The sequence below is a fragment of the Peromyscus eremicus genome, chromosome 5 (genome assembly GCF_949786415.1).
Source record: "Peromyscus eremicus chromosome 5, PerEre_H2_v1, whole genome shotgun sequence".
Lineage (NCBI taxonomy): Eukaryota > Metazoa > Chordata > Mammalia > Rodentia > Cricetidae > Peromyscus > Peromyscus eremicus.
This window is the reverse complement of record NC_081420.1, coordinates 101217619-101235988: the sequence shown is the minus strand read 5'-3', so window position 1 is coordinate 101235988 and position 18370 is coordinate 101217619. Positions and strand designations below refer to the sequence as shown.

The 18370-nt window shown below is 41.6% G+C and overlaps 1 protein-coding gene across 1 annotated transcript in view; it reads left to right on the top strand.

Annotated features, from left to right (window-relative positions):
* Positions 1–18370, top strand: part of Sntb2 (syntrophin beta 2) — an 83273-nt gene that overhangs the window by 51190 nt on the left and 13713 nt on the right. Inside the window, exons 3-4 of the mRNA XM_059264059.1 lie at positions 7457–7667; positions 15365–15507. Of these exons, the coding sequence (XP_059120042.1) occupies positions 7457–7667; positions 15365–15507 (354 nt within the window). The remainder of the gene's footprint in view (positions 1–7456; positions 7668–15364; positions 15508–18370) is intronic.

The window sequence follows — 18370 nt, the reverse complement described above, 5'->3', positions numbered from 1 at the left end:
AGTTTCGTCTTGAACAAAATAAAAATTCTATGAGGGTTAAATAAGAAAATGGTTATAAAATTGGCATAGTAAGTTCTTAAAAGTGTGTGGGTGCTGTCAATTTCCCTTGGTTAAAATTGTTTATATAATTTCTCTGTCATGTTTTCTGTCTATAAAATGAAAATACAGCCTGTTCAGCCGCATCTTTTAGAGCCCTTCAGGAAAGCTGGGAGATGGCTCTGTGGGTAGTTTTTGTTGTACGAGCATGAAGACCCAGTACTCTTCTAAAAGGCCAGGTTGGGTGGCGTGCACCTGGAATCCCAGTGCTTAGAGACAGGAAGATCCTAGGGGTTTGCTGGCCAGCCTAGCCAGTCAGTAAGCTCCAGGATCAGTGAGAACAAGATAGAGAGTGCCAGCTGGACAGTGGTGGTGCATGCCTTTAATCCCAGCACTCGGGAGGCAGAGGCAGGCGGATCTCTGTGAGTTCGAGGCCAGCCTGGTCTACAGACCAGAGCGAGTTCCAGGAAAGGCACAAAGCTACACAGAGAAACCCTGTCTCGGAAAAAAAAAAAAAAAAAGTTAAAGCATGCCAGAGGAAGAGGACCAAATTGGCCTGGCCTCCATAGACATACACAGCATGCACACATGCATACACCATATACACACAGTAAGGGGAAAGGAGATAAGATCTATAAAAAAATCACTGGGAGCTCTTTTTTTTTACGAAGCTGAGGACCGAACCCAGGGCCTTGCGCTTGCTAGGCAAACGCTCTACCACTGAGCTAAATCCCCAAACCCCACTGGGAGCTCTTTATCCTTAAATTTATCTAAGTCCCACCAAAACACACGTCAATTTATTTATCTGTTTTAAAAATTATTTTATGGGTGTTTTATCTACATATATGCCTGTGCCCCACAGAGGCCAAGAGGTCAATGTACCCTCTGGGACTAAAGTTACAGATGGTTGTGAGCCACCATGTGAGTGCTGGGAACCAAATCCAGGTCCTCTGGTTTTTCTTTTCTTTCTTTCTTTTTTTTTTTTTTTTTTTTTTTTCAGAGCTGAGGACAGAACCCAGGGCCTTGCGCTTGCTAGGCAAGCACTCTACCACTGAGCTAAATCCCCAGCCCCTTCAAGTCCTCTGGAAAAGCAGACAGTGCTCTTAACCGATGAACTATCTCTCCAGTCCTCTCTGTGCCTTCTTGATGGTCACCTGAGCAATTTTCAGTTTGGAGTTAGTTGTCATGACTATTTTGTACGTCTTTCTTGGTCATGCATTTTCATTTTACTTGGGTGAACTTGGTGGAGTGGAGTTGCTGTGTCAAATGATAGGTGTGGCAGGGAATGGTGGTGCATGCCTTTAATTCCAACACTAATCTTGAACTCTTTTTTTTTTTTTTTTTTTTTTTTAAGATTTATTTATTATGTATACAGTATCCTGCAGGCCAGAAGAGGGCACCAGATCTCATTACAAGTGGTTGTGAGCCACCATGTGGTTGCTGGGAATTGAACTCAGGACCTCTGGAAGAGCAGTCAATGCTCTTAACCACTGAGCCATCTCTCCAGCCCCTAATCTTGAACTCTTGAAGCAGTGGTAGATGCCTTTCTGTGAGTTCCAGACCAGCCAAGGCTATATAGCAAGACCTTCCCTCAAAAAACAAACAAAATAAGCTGGGCAGTAGTGGCGCACGCCTTTAATCCCATTACTCAAGAGGCAGAAGCAGGCGGATCTCAGTGATTTTGAGGCCAGCCTGGTCTACAAAGAGAGTTCCGGGATAGCCAGTACAGTTACACAGAGAAACCATGTCCAAAAAACAAACAAACAAAAAAACCAAAGAAACAAGTGGTAGGAGTGTGTGTTATTTTCAAAGGAACTTCCGGGGCTAGAGAAATGGCTCCTCAGTTAGGCGCCTCTTTCAGTGGACCATACTTTCCAGCAGCACATGGCTTCAAGTGTGTGGAACTCAGTCCCACGGGATCAGACTCCTGACCTCCATGGACACCAGGCACACACATGGTCCACATACACATATGGAGGCAAAACACTCAACACAGTAAATAAATAAAGTAAATCTAAGAAAGAAAAGAAGAAATTTCCAGGCGTTCTTCCAAAGTGACTGTGCCATTTTATGCTAACACCAAGAACAGCCAACAGTGTGAGAGTTTCCTTTGCTCCATGTTCTTGCCAGCATTGTCTATATTGACTGTTCTGATGGGTATGTGGTGGAGTCTTGTTATGGTTCAGCTCTCCTTTCTGGGGGGGGGCGGTGCAAGAGGGTTTTGAGACAGGGTTTCTCTGTGTTGTTTTGGTGCCTGTCCTGGATCTTGCTCTGTGGACCAGGCTGGCCTCGAACTCACAGAGATCCACCTGGCTCTGCCTCCCAATCATCTTTCATTTTTATGTAAAGGTTTCATTAAAACCAAAAGGGAAACAGCTTATTTTTATTATCATTATTTTACTGCTTTGATTTGGTTCTGTATGTATAAAGCTGGTGGGGGTTCTAACTGTCAGAATAAGTGAGTAAATGAAGGTTACTGCCTTTGCCTCGATAGATGTTTCTGTTAATTATGTGTTGTGTTATAAAACTTGAAAACTAATTAATTAGTGATGAAGTCCAGTGAGAGAACATGAGCCTATTCCTTAGCAAGAACCACAGTGTCCTGTAGGAATGTAGCAATTTTAAATCTATCTTTTGCATTGACTCATAGTTTCTCATCTTCATTCTGACTATTTTTTAGTAAAAGGTATACTTGAGATTTGTGACATAAAATCCCATGGTTATTACTAAATTTAACTCATAAGGTATGTCAAAGACATAACCAATCAGATAATATAGGCTAAGCTTACAATTCCATGCTTCTGTCTACCTAAATATTGATTTGACTTGTTTGTTCAAACTGTGATTAAATTTCCCAGGAAATCCTCAGTGGTCTGACTACAATCCAAAACCTTTAACCTTGTAGCTACCTCCTCTCTCCTATGGGCTCAGTTACTGGCAGACTGCCTCCATGTTTGCTATTGGCAGGGTTTTCATTTTAATTTTTCCTTTAAAATAGCTCATTTTAAGCATTACTATGTTTCTGTGTCAGTTTTGAGAACTGCTCCAAGACAGACTCTTCTGGATCCTAGACTCAGTTCTGCTTGGGAGTTGATTGTTTTCTTCATTGACTTTTCCATAGCCTCTTTCCAAGAAGCTACAATCTTCATAAATGCTGATGATCCCACCTACAAAACAACTCCCTGCCCATTTCATCATTTGAGCCCTCATGTCCTGATTAGTGTCCACTCCTGATTAGTCAGGCTTAGTTTTATTTTATAGCAGATTTATTTTCATCCTTCCAAGTTATTTATAATTAGGATCTAATACCAGGATTTTTAAAAGCTATTCTGTGTTAATAGGATACTCAGTGGCCAATGACTGCCATGACCTATCTGAGAAACTGTCTCAGGACTGTATACAGTGTAAAGGTTTTTTTATTTCTTCCCCAGAAAGTAATTGTTTTGTGCCTAAAGAAGGATGAACTGATTTCTATCTTTAGTGCTAAGTAGGTCAGTAGGAGGAGTGAAGGAAATTTCTTGTCTGGTTCTTGCCAGTAAATTTGAGCATGTGTTTAAAGAATGTTATGCTGGCCTCAGTAACACAGCAACGGGGGTGGAAATAAATGAGCCCTTCTAGAAAATGGTCAGCCTAAAGACATGCAGTCTGAACTAAGAATTGCTTCTCCCAGCCAGTTTGGTGGGAATGAGAATGGCTGACTCTTCTGCTGGAATGAAGTCATGGCAGTCATTGGCCGCTGAATATGGAGAATTCTGTTTGTTTGTTTGTTTGTTTGTTTGTTTGTTTGTTTGAGACAATTTCACAGTGTATCGTAGGCTGTCTTAGAATTTACTATATAGCCCAGGCTGGCCTCAAATTTCTTGCAGTTTTGCCTTAGCTGCCTGAGCACAGGAGCCACGATGCTCAGATAGGTGCATTTTTGTTTGGGGATGGATTTTGTTTGGCCTTTTTGGTTTTGGTTTTGTCTTTGCAGTGGTGGGAATTGAACTTTGCGGTCAAACACTCAACTGAGGCACATTCCCAGTTCCTGTTTTTATCTTTTGAGGTATAACTCACTAAGTAACCCAGGCTGGTGTGGAACTCACAGTCCTCCAGCATCTCTTTGTAGTGCATGCTTTAGTCTCACTTTCAGAAATAACCTTGCCACTAATTCCCTACCCATTTAGGGATATGTGGTAGAGTGGCTCTTCCACTCATTTTAGTTAGGGTTTCTATTGCTGTGATGAAAAACTGTGACCAAAAGCAACTTTGTGGGAAAAGAATTGATGCTATCTTAGAACTCTCTGGTCATATTCCATCACTGAGATGAGTTAGGACAACTCAAGGCGTGAACTGAAGCAGATGTCGTAGAGGGATGAAGCTTGCTGGCTTGCTTCCCATGGCTTGCTCAGCCTGCTTTCTTATAGAACCCAGGACCACTGCCTGGGATGTGACAGTGCTGGACTCAACCACATCAATTATCAATCAGGAAAATGCCCCATAGACTTGCCTATTGGCAATCTGGAGATACAGTTGAGGTTCCCTCTTAGTAGATGACCCTAGCTTGTGTCAAGGTGACAAAACCAACCCACAGACCACTTTTCTAAGACCTATGGCTGTTTGCCAGCTTCCCAAATTTTGTTGCCGTGAGCTCTCTGAGCTTATAGGATTATTCTTTAATTTTTTTAATTAATTTTTTATCTGAGTTTGAGCATGCTACACAGTGAATGTGTAGAAGTCAGAGGAAAACTTACAGGAGGGTTTTTCAGATCAAAGTCAGACCATTAGGCTTGGCAACAATATCTTTACCTGCTAAGCCATCTCACCAGCTCTAGAATTAGCTTTTTAAAAGGTCGCCTTAGGCCAAGTGGTGGTGGTGGTGGTGGTGGTGGTGGTGGTGGTGGTGCACACCTTTAATCCCAGCATTTAGGAAGCAGAAGTAGAAGCAGATGGATCTCTGTGAGTTCAAAGCCAGCCTGGTCTATAGAGTGAGTACCAGGACAGCCAGGACTACACAGAAAAACCCTGTCTTGAAAAAAAACAAAAAAAAAGAACCCTTCCTTGGAGGAGGTACCAGGTTTATAAATGATCTCACCACTTAGAGCCAGTTTGGCAAGTGTGCCCAGAAGTGTGAAGGTTTCCACTGCAGTCCTACTTTCCCTTTACTACCGTACAAGTGTCTGGGTTTTTGTTTGTTTGTTTTTGGTTTTTCAAGACAGGGCTTCTCTGTAGCCCTGGCTGGCCTGGAACTCACAGAGATCTGCCCTCCTCTGACTCTCAAGTGCTGGGACTAAAGTTAAAGGCGTGCACCACCACTGCCCGGCAGAAGTATCTTTTAAGGCACAGTCTTCATAATAGCCAGGACCAACTGTCCTTTATGACATCTTCTGTGACCTGTAATTAATTGTGTTTTATCTACTGTTCATTTTCTGCCCTCCCTGTTAGACTGTAGGCTCAATTAGGGTAGAGACTGGATTTTTCCCCACTTTGGTCTGTGTTTCTGCAATACTAGCACAATATCTGTCATTTAGTAGGGGCTCAAGTAATATATTTATCTAAGGAAGGATAGATCAGGGCCTAGAGAGGTGGCTCAGTGTTTGAGAGTGGAGGACCCAAGTTTAGTTCCCAGCACACCTGTGACTCCAGTTCCAGGGCATCTGATGACCTCTTCTGGCATCTATGGGTACCTCCACACACCATAAATACAAGTAAATCTTAGAAGAAAGTACAGACTAAGCAGAATTTGAGAATAATCATTTGCCATGTAAAATAACAACTTTAAATTAAGTATTTGGAGCTGGCAGCATGGTGGTCCAGACCTGCCATCCCAACACCTAGGAGGATTGTCATGAATTTGAGGCCAACCAGAGCTGAATAGTGAGAACTTCTCTCAAAATAATAAAAAGTAGGGCCAGCAAGATGGCTCAGTAGGTAGAGCTGCCTGTCACCAAGTCTGACAACCTCCATTGGATTCCTGGGACTCACAGGGTAGAAGAAGAAGAATGATTCCCACAAGTTATCCTCTGACCTCCACACTTAACACTGTGGCACACTCATGTGCACATGCATATGTGCGCATGCACAAATTAATTGAACAATAACCCCCCCAAATTTTTTAATGCAAGATGAAAAAGTAAAAACAAAGATAAAAGTAGACTAGCAAGATGACTGAGCTTGTAAAAGTACTTGCTGCATGTCAACCTAATGGCCTGAGTTTGACCTTGATTTCACTGTAGAACTAAAGGGTAGGGCGGGGATACCTAATTAATGTATGACTGTTAGCTGTGGAGGCCAGCCTTGGAACTGCTGATCGAAAGTTAGCTTTAGCCACGTGGAGTAGTAGTGGCAGCAGCAGCAGCAGCAGCAGCAGCAGCAGCAGCAGCAGCACCAGCACATGTCTTTAATCCCAGCACTCAGGAGGCAGAAACAGGTGTATCTCCGTGAGTTTGGGGCCAGTTGAGTCTATACAGCAAGTTCCAGACCAGCCAGGACTACACAGTGAGAATCAGTCTCAAATATGTAAATAAAATTCCAAATTTTCATAAGGAGTGATTTTCACAAAGAAAAGTAATATCCTGCTAATATCCTTTTATTTCAAACAATATGCATTTCAGTTCATTGTTAGGCCTTTTATGGCTCGTACCAGAATTACCTAATTAAAAAAATTATATATGTGTTTGTGTGTGTGTGTGTGTGTGTGTTTACATAAGTATAGGTGACCACAGTGGCCAGAGACATTGGCTCTCCTGGAGCTGAAGTTACAGGCAATTTATATATTAAATATAATAATATAACTCCCTAATTTAGGTGCTGAGATTCAAACTGAGTCCACTGGAAGAACAAGAAGTGCTCTTAAACACTGAGCCATCACTCCAGCTCCTAATTATTTTTAAAATATTTTTAATTTTTTTTTTTAATTTTAAAAATATAAAATTCTTTTAGCTTTGTGTGGTAAAATTCACCTGTAATCCCAGCACTTGAGAGTTGAAGGCCAGAGGAGTGGGCATTCAGGGTCATCCTCGGTCATCCTCGGCTACATAGCAAGTATGTAGAGTACATGGGATACATACAACCCTGTCTTTTATATCCATAATATGTGTGTGTGTGTGTGTGTGTGTGTATGTGTGTATGCTCGTGGGGGGGGTGTTTGTGTTCCTGCCTGTAGTGTCCAACAGGCACTAGTTCTGTTTCTTTGACATGGAAATTAAGGCAAAGTGAAGTGTCCCACTATTGACCATCCCATAGGCACAGCACAAGTCCACCCATTAGTCCCGATTATTATCCAAACATTTGTGGTTTTCTCTGGGATTGGACTCTGAGGAATTCAAGTGTCTCTACTTGAAAATCACAATATTAGACTAGATTTGCAGTTAGTATGTTAACTCTGGTGGTGTGATGACTTGGAACCTAGCTCACTTTTCTCTTTTCTCTCTCCATACAGATTGATAGAGCTACATTCTCCTGATAGCAGGAACACCTTGATCCTACGCTGCAAAGATACGGCCACAGCACACTCCTGGTTCGTAGCTATCCACACCAACATAATGGCTCTCCTCCCACAGGTACTGGCTGAACTCAATGCCATGCTTGGTGCAACCAGTACAGCGGGAGGCAGCAAGGAAGTCAAGCACATTGCCTGGTTGGCAGAACAGGTAGGTGGGAGGCAGAGCACGGGTTTTACTCATCGCCACTCAGAGTTAGTGGCATATACCTATTTACATAATCTGTCTCTCTCTCACTCTGTTTCTCCCTCTCTCTCCCTGTCCTCACCCCGTGTGTGTGTGTGTGTGTGTGTGTGTGTGTGTGTGTGTGTGTGTGTGTGAGACAGGCTGGCCTTGAACTCACAGAACCACCTGCCTCTGCTTCTACAGTCCTGGATTAAAGGCATGTGCCACCATGCCTGCCTACAGATACATCTGTAGATTATGTATTACTCAGTTCCTGGATGGCCACATTGCAACTCTTCTGTTTGTCTTTTGTTTCTCCTCCCTCCCTTCTTTCTACAATTTAGCTACTGATTTCTAATCATCACCTCTAGCAGCAGAATTAACCTTTGTGGTATCATCAAGGAGGTTCCTGTTACCATCTCTCTAAAAAACATGGGGTGCCTTTTGTGATTTAGGACTAGAGTCAAGAGCCCAGAGAGATGTCTCAGTGGTTAAGAGTGTTTTCTGTGCGATTATGAAGACCAGAGTTCAGACACCAGCTCCTTCATAACAAGCTGTGCTGTACGATTGCCTATAACTCCTGTTCTAAGGAATCCAACACTTTTTCCTATCCTGCACGCTCCACCTACACACATAAAACACAAACACACAAATATAATCTTTAAATGGGTGTCTGGGTCAGTGAACTGTGCGTATTAATAGCACATAGCAACATGCTTTGACTCTGCTGAAATAGCAAGCAGGAAGTCTCAGACATCATGAGAATAAATGGACTGTGTTTTACTAAAACTTTAGAAAAGCAGGTTGAAGAGTGCATTTGACTCAGAGGTCCTAGTTTCTCCACTCTTTTTGTAGACTATTGGCAGTGTTCTCACGGGCAATAGTCTCTAGTTTATGTCCCTTAGAACTTAAAATACACAAAATATAGGGTTGGAGATAAAACTCCATTGTAAAACACTTGTCTGATACATACAAGGTCCTAGGCCTAATCTCCAATACCAGAGGAAGAAAATATATAAAATATTTTACAAGTTATTAAACAAGATTCAATTTAGTCCATAACTGAAAAGTGAAAAGAAAAGAGCCACGAAAGCCTAAGTGGATGCCAAATGAGGGGAAGGGAGAACTGAGGAGCACAAGTCTTAGATCCCAGGTTCAGCACACAGGGAAAAAGGTTCGTACTATCCAGTTACATCCCTCACTATTGGCTGGGACAGAGCGTGTTCCGGGACAGCAAGGGCCACACAGAGAAACCCTGCCTCAAAAGACCAAAAAAAAAAAAAAAAAAGACAAAATTCTTGCCCTTATTACTTACTGTATTGTTCCTATCACCCTAATTCATGTCCTTTTCCCTAGTAAATCTTTAGATATTTTCTTTATGCAAATGAAAGAAAAATATGAGTATATATTCTTTTCCTTTTAAAAAAATGTGTGTGTGTCTTTGTTAGCGTGAGCCTGCACATACCACAGAGAACATGTGGAGGTCAGAGGATAAAGGACAACTTTATGGAGTCAGGCTTGGCTTTTTTTGTTGTTGTTGGTTGGTTGGTTGGTTTTTTTTTGTTCTTTTGTCTGTTTGTTTGTTTTGAGACAGGGTTTCTCTGTGTAACAGCCCTGGCCATCTTAGAACTCTCTTTGTAGACCAGGCTGGCCTTGAACTCACAGAGATCCATCTGCCTCTGCCTCCTGAGTGCTGGGATTAAAGGCGTGCGCCACCACTGCCCAGCCTGTGAAGTCAGGTTGTCCTCCCACTTTTGGTGGGTTCTAGGGATCAAGCTCAGGTCACCAGGCTTGCTCATGGAGTATTTTACCCACTGGGCTACTTGCTGGCCCCTTTTTCTCATATATAGAACTTACATCTTCCTTTTTCTTTTTATTTAAACAGTCTGTCTGGAGAGCTTCCCATACAATACATAGAGAGCTACCTTATTCTGTAAAATATTCCGTTCTGTAGCTAATAAGAATGTTCTCAGCTTTGTTGTCCTAATATTTTATCATTACAAACAATACTGTAGTAGATTCTTGTAGCTTATCTTGTCATACATGTATTATCTAAACTTTATGGTCTTTGCTCACATGGATTAGACAACAACGGAACCTATATTATCTGAATATATTTGGGCCCTAAGATTGTATCTGGGAGAAGGGTATAATGGCACACACATACCTTTAATTCTAGCAGAGGCAGGAGGACCTTTGAGTTCCAGAACAGGTAGGGTTACACAGAGAAACTTTGTTCCAAATAAATAAATAAAATACATACATACATATATACATGTACATACATACATACTTTGTCGGCCAGGGCCCATGCAGTGGCTGTGGATTCAGTGTTTGCTGCCCAAGCCTGATGACCTGGGTTTAATCCTCAGAGCCTCATAAGTGTAGGCGATAGCCAGCTCCACAAAACTGTCCTCTGACCTCCATATACACAAGAAGTGTTTTTTCAAAACCTTTATTTGATGACTTTGTCAAAATACACCACCTTGAATGAAGTGTTTTGAGACAGGAGAGGTGGAAAGCAGAAGGGGCGTGGACAGAAGCTCACCTGTCTGCTTCGTTAGCCCCTCTCTAAAGATTTGGAGGAGCTGGAGAAATGGCTCAATAGTTAAGAGCTCTTGCTGCTCTTGCAGAAGACTGGGTTTGATTCCCAGCACCCACATGGCAGCTTATAATGATCTGTAACTTGCCTTCCGGAGATCTGATGCCATGGGCATGCAAATGCATAGTCATAATGCAGGCAGAGCACTCATACACATAAAAGAAATTAAAAGAAAAAATTCCGTTTATATCAGTTCTGATGTTTGGATAGTGAGAGTTTAGAGATTAGGGAATTTCTCTGTCTGAAGAATAATCTCCAGAAAATGACTGGCTATAAGAAATGTTAGTTACCCACCTCTAGATCTCAAATGTTTCCGAGATTTACTGACTTAAAATAACAGACATTGACTTCATACAGTTTCATGAGTTCAAGGCCTTAGCTGGGTAATTCTAGCCAAGGCTATCTCATGAAGATAAAGTCAAGCCATCAGCTAGCATGGCATTTATCTGTAGGCTTAGAGACAGAGATTGATTGATAGGATCATAGAGTTTCAGAAATATTAATATTTTTAGTAATATTTAGTTTTGCCTGTTTATTAGAAAATAAATTTAGAAAAAGCTGATGTTTGGCAGGTGTATATGTGTGGATGTAGAAATAAAAGCCAACAGAAACCCTCATTAGTATCCCCTTTTTTCTCTAGCTAGAACTTTAGTTATAGAACCTCAAGGCTATTTGTGCTGATACCACAACTGAAAACACATGCTGTGTACACAGGCAGCATTTTGACTCTACTGAAAACAAACAATATCCTTAAACAGTAAGGCAAATAAGCAAACAGAAGAGAGAAAAAGGTATTCTTTGAAAACCAAGGACTTGAGCCTGGTGCACGACTTTAATCTCAGCACTTAGGAAGCAAAGGCATGTGGTGGATCTCTGTGAGATCAAGGCCAGCCTAGTCTACATTGCGAATTCCAGGATACCCAAAGCTACATAAGACCCTGTCTCAAATCAGTAAATAAATATTAAGAGCTTGGGCTCGTGAGATGGCTTGATGGATAAAAGTGCATGGAACCTGCAATGGAAGTGTCCACACTGGCCCTATCGCATGCTCATACGCAACATATATACTCACACACTAATGTTAGTAACAGTTTTTAAAACTACAGACTTGAAGTTGGGTGTGGTTGTTCATGTCTATAATCTCAGCACTCAGGAGGTAGAGGTAAAAGGACTGGGATTTCGTGGGCAACCTCTAATACAGAGTGAGTTCTAGGCCAGCCTGGGCTACATTAGGTCCTGTCTCAAAAAACTTACCCTGTCTCGAAAAACGAAAAACCAAAAAAAAAAAAAAACCAAAAAAAAAAACTTAAGTGCTCATATCTGTCGATGTAGCTCAGTTGGTAGATTGTTTGCTTAGCATGCATAAAACCCTGGGTTCCATCCCCAGTACTATATAAACCGGGCACACCTGTAAACCTGTACTCTTGAGGTATAAGCAGGAAGATTAGGAAGTTTAAGGCCTTTGGCTGCTTAGGGAGTTGGGGATGCTAGGAACTGAATAAAGGTCCTCTGCAAGACCAGTAAGTGCTCTTAACCACTGCACCCTCTCTCCAGTCCTAAGAATCAACACTTCTAACAAATTGTAAATTAAACAAAACGTTTTCTCCCCCTTCTTTCTCTTTCTCTCTTTATCTCGAAATTGGTCATTACTTATTGATAGTAACATATTTTCTTTTAAGGGCCTAAAGTACCTTTTTTGGGAAGAAATATGTTTAATTTAGATTTTCTAAATGTATATAATCTGGAATAGCCTTCAAAATCTCATTCTTGTAACTCAATGGAAATTTTCATTTAAAAAAATAAGATTATTGGTGGTGGCGGCACATGTCTTTAATCCCAGCACTCTGGAGGCAGAAGCAGGTGGATCTCTGTGAGTTCCAGGACAGCCAAAGCTACACAAAGAAACCCTGTCTCAAAAACCAAAATAAACAAATAAGATTGTTGGAGTTAGGATGTAGTTTAGTTGGTAGTGTTTGCTTAGCCTTGGGTTCGAACCCTAACACTACGTAAACTCAGCATGGTGATGACTGTCTATAATCCTGTACTCTGGAGGTAGAAGCAGGATAAGAAGTTCAAAGTCATCCTCAACTACATAGCTAAGTATCAGGCCATCCTGGGCACCTGAGACGGTAGATAGAGAAAAGTAATCTTAGTATCAGTTTAACCATTTGAGAAGATAAATTGGACAGTGTCTTCCCTACTATGATTTGAATATTATCCATAACAGTCTTGGGACACACTTAGTACTTGTAATCAAAAAATCTCTTTGGGGGCTTTATGATCCAAAAAAAGTAAGAATCGGGCTGGAGAGATGGCTCAGCCGTTAAAGGCTAGGCTCACAACCAAAAATATAAAAGTAAGAATCTCAGACTTTTCTCTCTTCATTGTTTTTTAACATTTGTCTATCATGTCTGTGTTTGTGTATGTACACATATGTGTGCAAGTCAAGGGCCATTTTAAGGGAATAAGTTCTCTCTACCATTGTGGGTCTTGGGGATTGAACTCAGATTGTAGGATTGACAGCGAGCACCCCTCCCTGCTGAGCCATCTCCCTGGCCCTCACTGTTTGTTGAGGCAGAGTTTGCTTGAACTCTCTGTGTAGGCAAGAACGACCTTTAATAGCTGATCTAATGCTCCTGCCTTCACTTCTTAGGTGCTGGCTGGGCTTATAGGCATGCACCACTGTGCCTGATAACTGATATTCTTCCACCAGATGGCAGCTAGCCAGAGATGAGAATCTTAGAAAACTAGAGTGCATTGGTTCTCTCACAGGCTAGATTTCATTTCCCACTCCTGGAATCAGACTGTAGCTTTGGCTAGGAGAAAAGAGACCCAAAGTTGTGTGGTGGCACATCCCTTTAATTCCAGCACTCAGAAGGCAGAGGTATGCAGATCTCTGTGAGTTCAAATCCAGCCAGGGCTACAGTGTGAGACCCTGTCTCAAAAGAATCTGAGACCCTGAGTTAAATGTTTTTAGTATATGCTGGGCATGGTGGTACAACACCTTTGATCTTGGCAAATGGGACACTGAGGCATGTGGATCTCTATGAATTTGAGGCCAGCCTGGTCTACATAGACCCTGTCTCAAAAAAAAAAAAAAAAAGACAACACAGAACCAGATGACTTAGGCCTCTTGTAGATTCTAAGTGTGTCTTTAAAATGTTCTGCCACATCCAAATTACCTTCAGAAGTTTTTTGTGTTTTTTGGTTTGTTTGATTTAATGTGTTTGGATGCTTTACCTACGTTTGTATCTTTGCACCACATGAAAGACTGATGCCAACAAGGCCAGAAGGGGTCGTTTTGGGATCCTCTGGAATTGGAGTTACAATTGAACTCTTCTGGAAGAGTGGCCAGTGCTCTTAACCACTGAACCATCTCTTCAGCCCTCTTCAGAAGTCTTAAAGAAAAGAAAGAAAAAGTGATTCTGAAGACAGCTATCGAAGAGACAAGTGGTTCACCAACTTGAGTTCTCCTGGAGGCAGTCAGGGATGACTTGGAGGGGCAGGGGTAAGATACAGTGCTCTTCAGCAGCCTTGTCTGCAGAGGACCAGGGTTTTGATGATGACAGGACTTCTCTTGATCATAGTCCTTTCCATTTTGGCCCTGGATCCTTGACATATGAATAAGTAGTAGGTGGCTATTTTCCTAGATTTTTTTTTTCTTAGTTTTTTTTTTTTTTTTTTTTTTTTTAAGATTTATTTATTTGTTGTGTACATAGAAGAGGGTGCCAGATCTCATTACAGATGGTTGTGAGCCACCATGTGGGTGCTGGGAATTGAACTCAGAACCTCTGAAAGAGCAGTCGGTGCTCTTAACCTCTGAGCCATTTCTCCATCCCCTATTTTCCTAGATTTTTAAACTTCCTAGATAACTGAGCTCTATGCAGATAAAAATATGTTTAAATCAGAGTATCAGAAAGACAAACTGCATCAAATCCAGTTTTTTTATACTTATTATTGTGTATGCATTTGATGTGTATGTGTGTATGAGTGCAGGCTTATGCATTCTACAGTGCAGGCGTGGAGGGGTCAGAGGAAAACTTTTGGGAGTTGGTTTTTTCCATCCACCATGGCTTCCAGGGATCAAACTCAGGTTGTCAAGCTTATATGGCAAGTACTTTTTAAATGATGAGCCATCTCATTGACCCATGGTCAACAATTTTTTGAAACAAAATAGGCTATAATTTACTATAGTAAGTTCTACAACATACAGAATTGTGTTATTTTAAAATATATTGTTATAAAATATCAAAATACTAATTAATATACATTTTCTGTGTTGGATTGCAACGAACAATGTCTGTCTTTTTTCTTTCTTTCTTTCTTTCTTTCTTTCTTTTCTTTTCTTTTTATTTCTTTTTAATGTACATTTGTGCTTTGCCTGCATGTATGTCTGTATGAGGGTATCAGATTCCCTGGAACTGGAGTTATAGATAGTTGTGAGGTGCTAGGAACTGAACCCGGGTCCTCTGGAAGAGCAGCCAGTGCTCTTAACCACTGAGCCATCTCTCCAGCCCCGAACAATGTATTTCTTAACTGTAGGTTGAATTTTTTGTTTTGTTTTTTGAGGCAAGGCCTCATTATATAACTCTGGCTAGACTTGAATTCACAGAGATCTACCTGCCTCTATCTCCTGAGTGCTGAAATTACAGGCATGAACCACACCATACTCAGCTTCCTTACTGCAGATCTTAGTCAAAACATTACATATAGATTCTCCAGTAGAAGACATGAGTTTCCATCTTGTTCTTAAAGATATCATACATTAGATGTACACATTTTGAACATAACAGTGTATATTAATTAGAATTGGAGATGCTCAGTTTTTAAGGAATGGGGTAAGATTGTCATGTCACTGGATAATGCCTGTGACTTGTTAACTTTTCAGATATACCCCACTTCACACTTCCCAGTGGGGAATACCGACCTATGGAAGTAACCTCATGGGGATGATTCTGTATCTCAAATCTGTTAGGGTGGGGAGCAAAACAAAGACCCCCAGTGTTAGGTCAAGTCACTTCTGCAGAAAGCGCATCGTTCTCATAGTTAGCTCTGATTCTGGATCTCACCGTTGTAACAGGCAAAACTAGATGGTGGAAGACAGCAGTGGAGGCCTGTTCTCATGGCTGTGACCGAGAAGGATCTGCTACTTTATGATTGTATGCCATGGACAAGAGATGCCTGGGCATCGCCATGTCATAGCTACCCTCTAGTTGCCACAAGGTAAGACAAAAGGACAAAAAAATACTCTTAAGTCTACTATAAAGTGAATTCTACTGCCTTTGGTGCCTAAAATAGCATTTAAGAAGCTAACGTAGACAAAATGATTTTCTCCCCAACTCATCATTTTGCAGCTCTTAACAGAATAAATTGCTTCAGTCACTCTGTGTGTGTGTGTCTGTGTGTGTGTGTGTGTGTGTGTGTGTGTGTGTGTGTGTGTGTGCTGTTTAAATTGGTGGGAGTGGCTGTTCCTTTTAAAACGTGCTTAGTCATGGAGGTAGTAGGGTTTGGGTGGTTTGGTTTTTCTGTATTATTGACTCTGACTAGAAGACCACTGACATTGTAGCAGCCTTTTGAGTAGGTGATGAGATCGTTTAAACCGGACTGTGGTAAGTGGATAAGCCACTCCACTTAGCCCGAGTATCTTTGCAACAACAGAGCACATGGCAATAAACCCGGCTTTGTCCTGAAGCCACAGAATGTTCCCACCGTCACAAACCTGTGGAGTTAGGCGGGAGAGCAATAGAGAGATGGAAACTTGGGGTGTCTTAAGAGACAGTAACTACAACTAGAAACATACTCAAATTCAGTTTTACTCGGAATTTAAGAGTCAGGTGTTGGCGTAACTGAAAAGCCCCACAAGACCGCTTTTAGGACTCATTTACAAGTTTCTCTCAGTGCAGTAAACAATCCACGAGAAGTCTGTGTTCTCTCTTGGCGATGCTTTGTTGGAACTGCCATTTGCCCTTGATGGAAAGAGCAAGTGGAAGGTAATCTAGTGGTTTCATTAAATGGGAGCCGCTCAGAAAAGTACTTGGTAGTGAAAGAGGGAAGTGCTGTGCCCCATAGAGAACACTGAATGTTTTCTGTTCTGAACAACCGCAAATTTGCTTTTGTGACAGGGTTTCACTATGTAGGTTCAGCTGGCCTAGAACTTAATATCTAACCCGGCTAGCCATGAACTCAGAGATCCACCTACCTCTGCCTTCCAAAAACTGGAAGTAAAGGTGTGGCCTCCATGTGCATCCTGGTATCGTTCTTTTCATGAGAGTAGACTTTAAAATCGTCATAGAGCTTTCCTGGGTTTCAGTTACAGAATAGAGTTAAAGCATCTCCTGAACTTGAGAACAGGAAGGTGTGCTTTCCTTAATTCCTTGAGGGTAGAAGCATCTTGTAGAAGACATAAATGTCAGTACCCATACCCTCACTGAAGTAAAGCTAGTCTGACATCAAAAACTATGATGTCATCTGGGAACGTCCCACGGTGCTTGTGTATAGTGCCCCACTTACTCTACTTTGTCTTGCTTGCACTGAGAGCAGGACAGGAATCCTACAAAAACAAGGACATGTTGCCACAGTTAACGGTTAGACCAATTAACTTGTATCCCAAAGATTTAGAACACTCTAAATAAACCTTCATTCCATAATGCTAGAGATTACAGTCACCTCATAAACAAGCAATTTCTATCCGTTCAATGTCGCTCATCAAAGGACTCTAGTGGTAAGGAAAATGGGGCAGTTGTGTATTTAAAGGAGTAGGTCTACCCAGAACCGCCTTAGGTCTGACATGAAAAACAAATGCAGCTGGGCAGGGGTGGCACATGCCTTTAATCCCAGCACTCATGAGGCAAAGCCAGGTGGATCTCTGTGAGTTCGAGGCCAGCCTGGTCTACAGAGCAAGATCCAGGACAGGCACCAGAACTACACAGAGAAACCCTGTCTCAAAAAATAAATAAATAAACAAAAACAAAAAACAAAAAGAAGAAAGAAAACAAATGCAAAGCCAAACATGGCCGCACGTACCTGTAATCCTGGCACTTGAGAGGTAGAAACAGTGAAATCGGGAGTTGAGGATTGGGCTGGGCTACATGAGAGCCTATGTGAAAAAAGAAAGAAAAAAAAAAAATGCCACATGAGGAAAAGGAATAAAGAGTTAGTGTTTGTGCTCCAAGTAGCATCAAGAAAATGAAGCCAAGAGGAGCTGGCAGACAACTCAGTTGGTAAAGTACTTGCTGTATAAGCATTGAGACCTGAGTTTGGATACCCAGAACCCCTGCAAAAAACCAGGTATAGATGCAGTCCCAGTCCTGGAGAGGCAGAGACAGGCAGATCCCTGGAGCTCACTGCCTGTTAGTCTAATGGAATCAGTGAGCTCCAGGTTCAAATGAATAGACAGGGAAAAAGCTAGCAGAAACATATAGGAAAGGAAAAGAAAGATCTTGGTTATCTACAAAAATAAGTAATCCCTAATAATTTTTTTTAAAGATTTATTTATTTATTATGTATACAGAAGAGGGTGCCAGATCTCATTACAGATGGTTGTGAGCCACCACGTGGGTGCTGGGAATTGAACTCAGGACCTCTGGAAGAGCAGTCGGGGCTCTTACCTCTAAGCCATCTCTCCAGCCCCAATCCCTGGTAAATTAATAATTACTCATGTGTCAAATTTCAAGATCAAGTAACATTGTTAGATTTGTGTAAAGTAACAGCTACAGTTTATGTTGGATTACATACACATTTAGGTTTGTTGTTGTTGTTTTGGTTTGGTTTTGGTTTTGGTATTGGTTCTGGTTTTTCAAGACAGGGTTTCTCTGTGTAGCCCTGGCTGTCTTGGAACTTACTCTGTAGACCAGGCTGGCCTTGAACTCACAGAGATCCACCTACCTCTGCCTCCTGAGTGCTGGGATTAAAGGTGTGCACCACCATGCCCGACTCACATTTAGATTCTTAGAAATCAAAACTCTGATGTGTGTGTGTGTGTTCTCTGAATACATGACATTTTTGGCAATGCCTGGAGGTGTTGAAGGGAATTTTTATTTTAGGTCTTTCCTAATATCAAAGCTAGGTACACAACACAGGCAGAAAG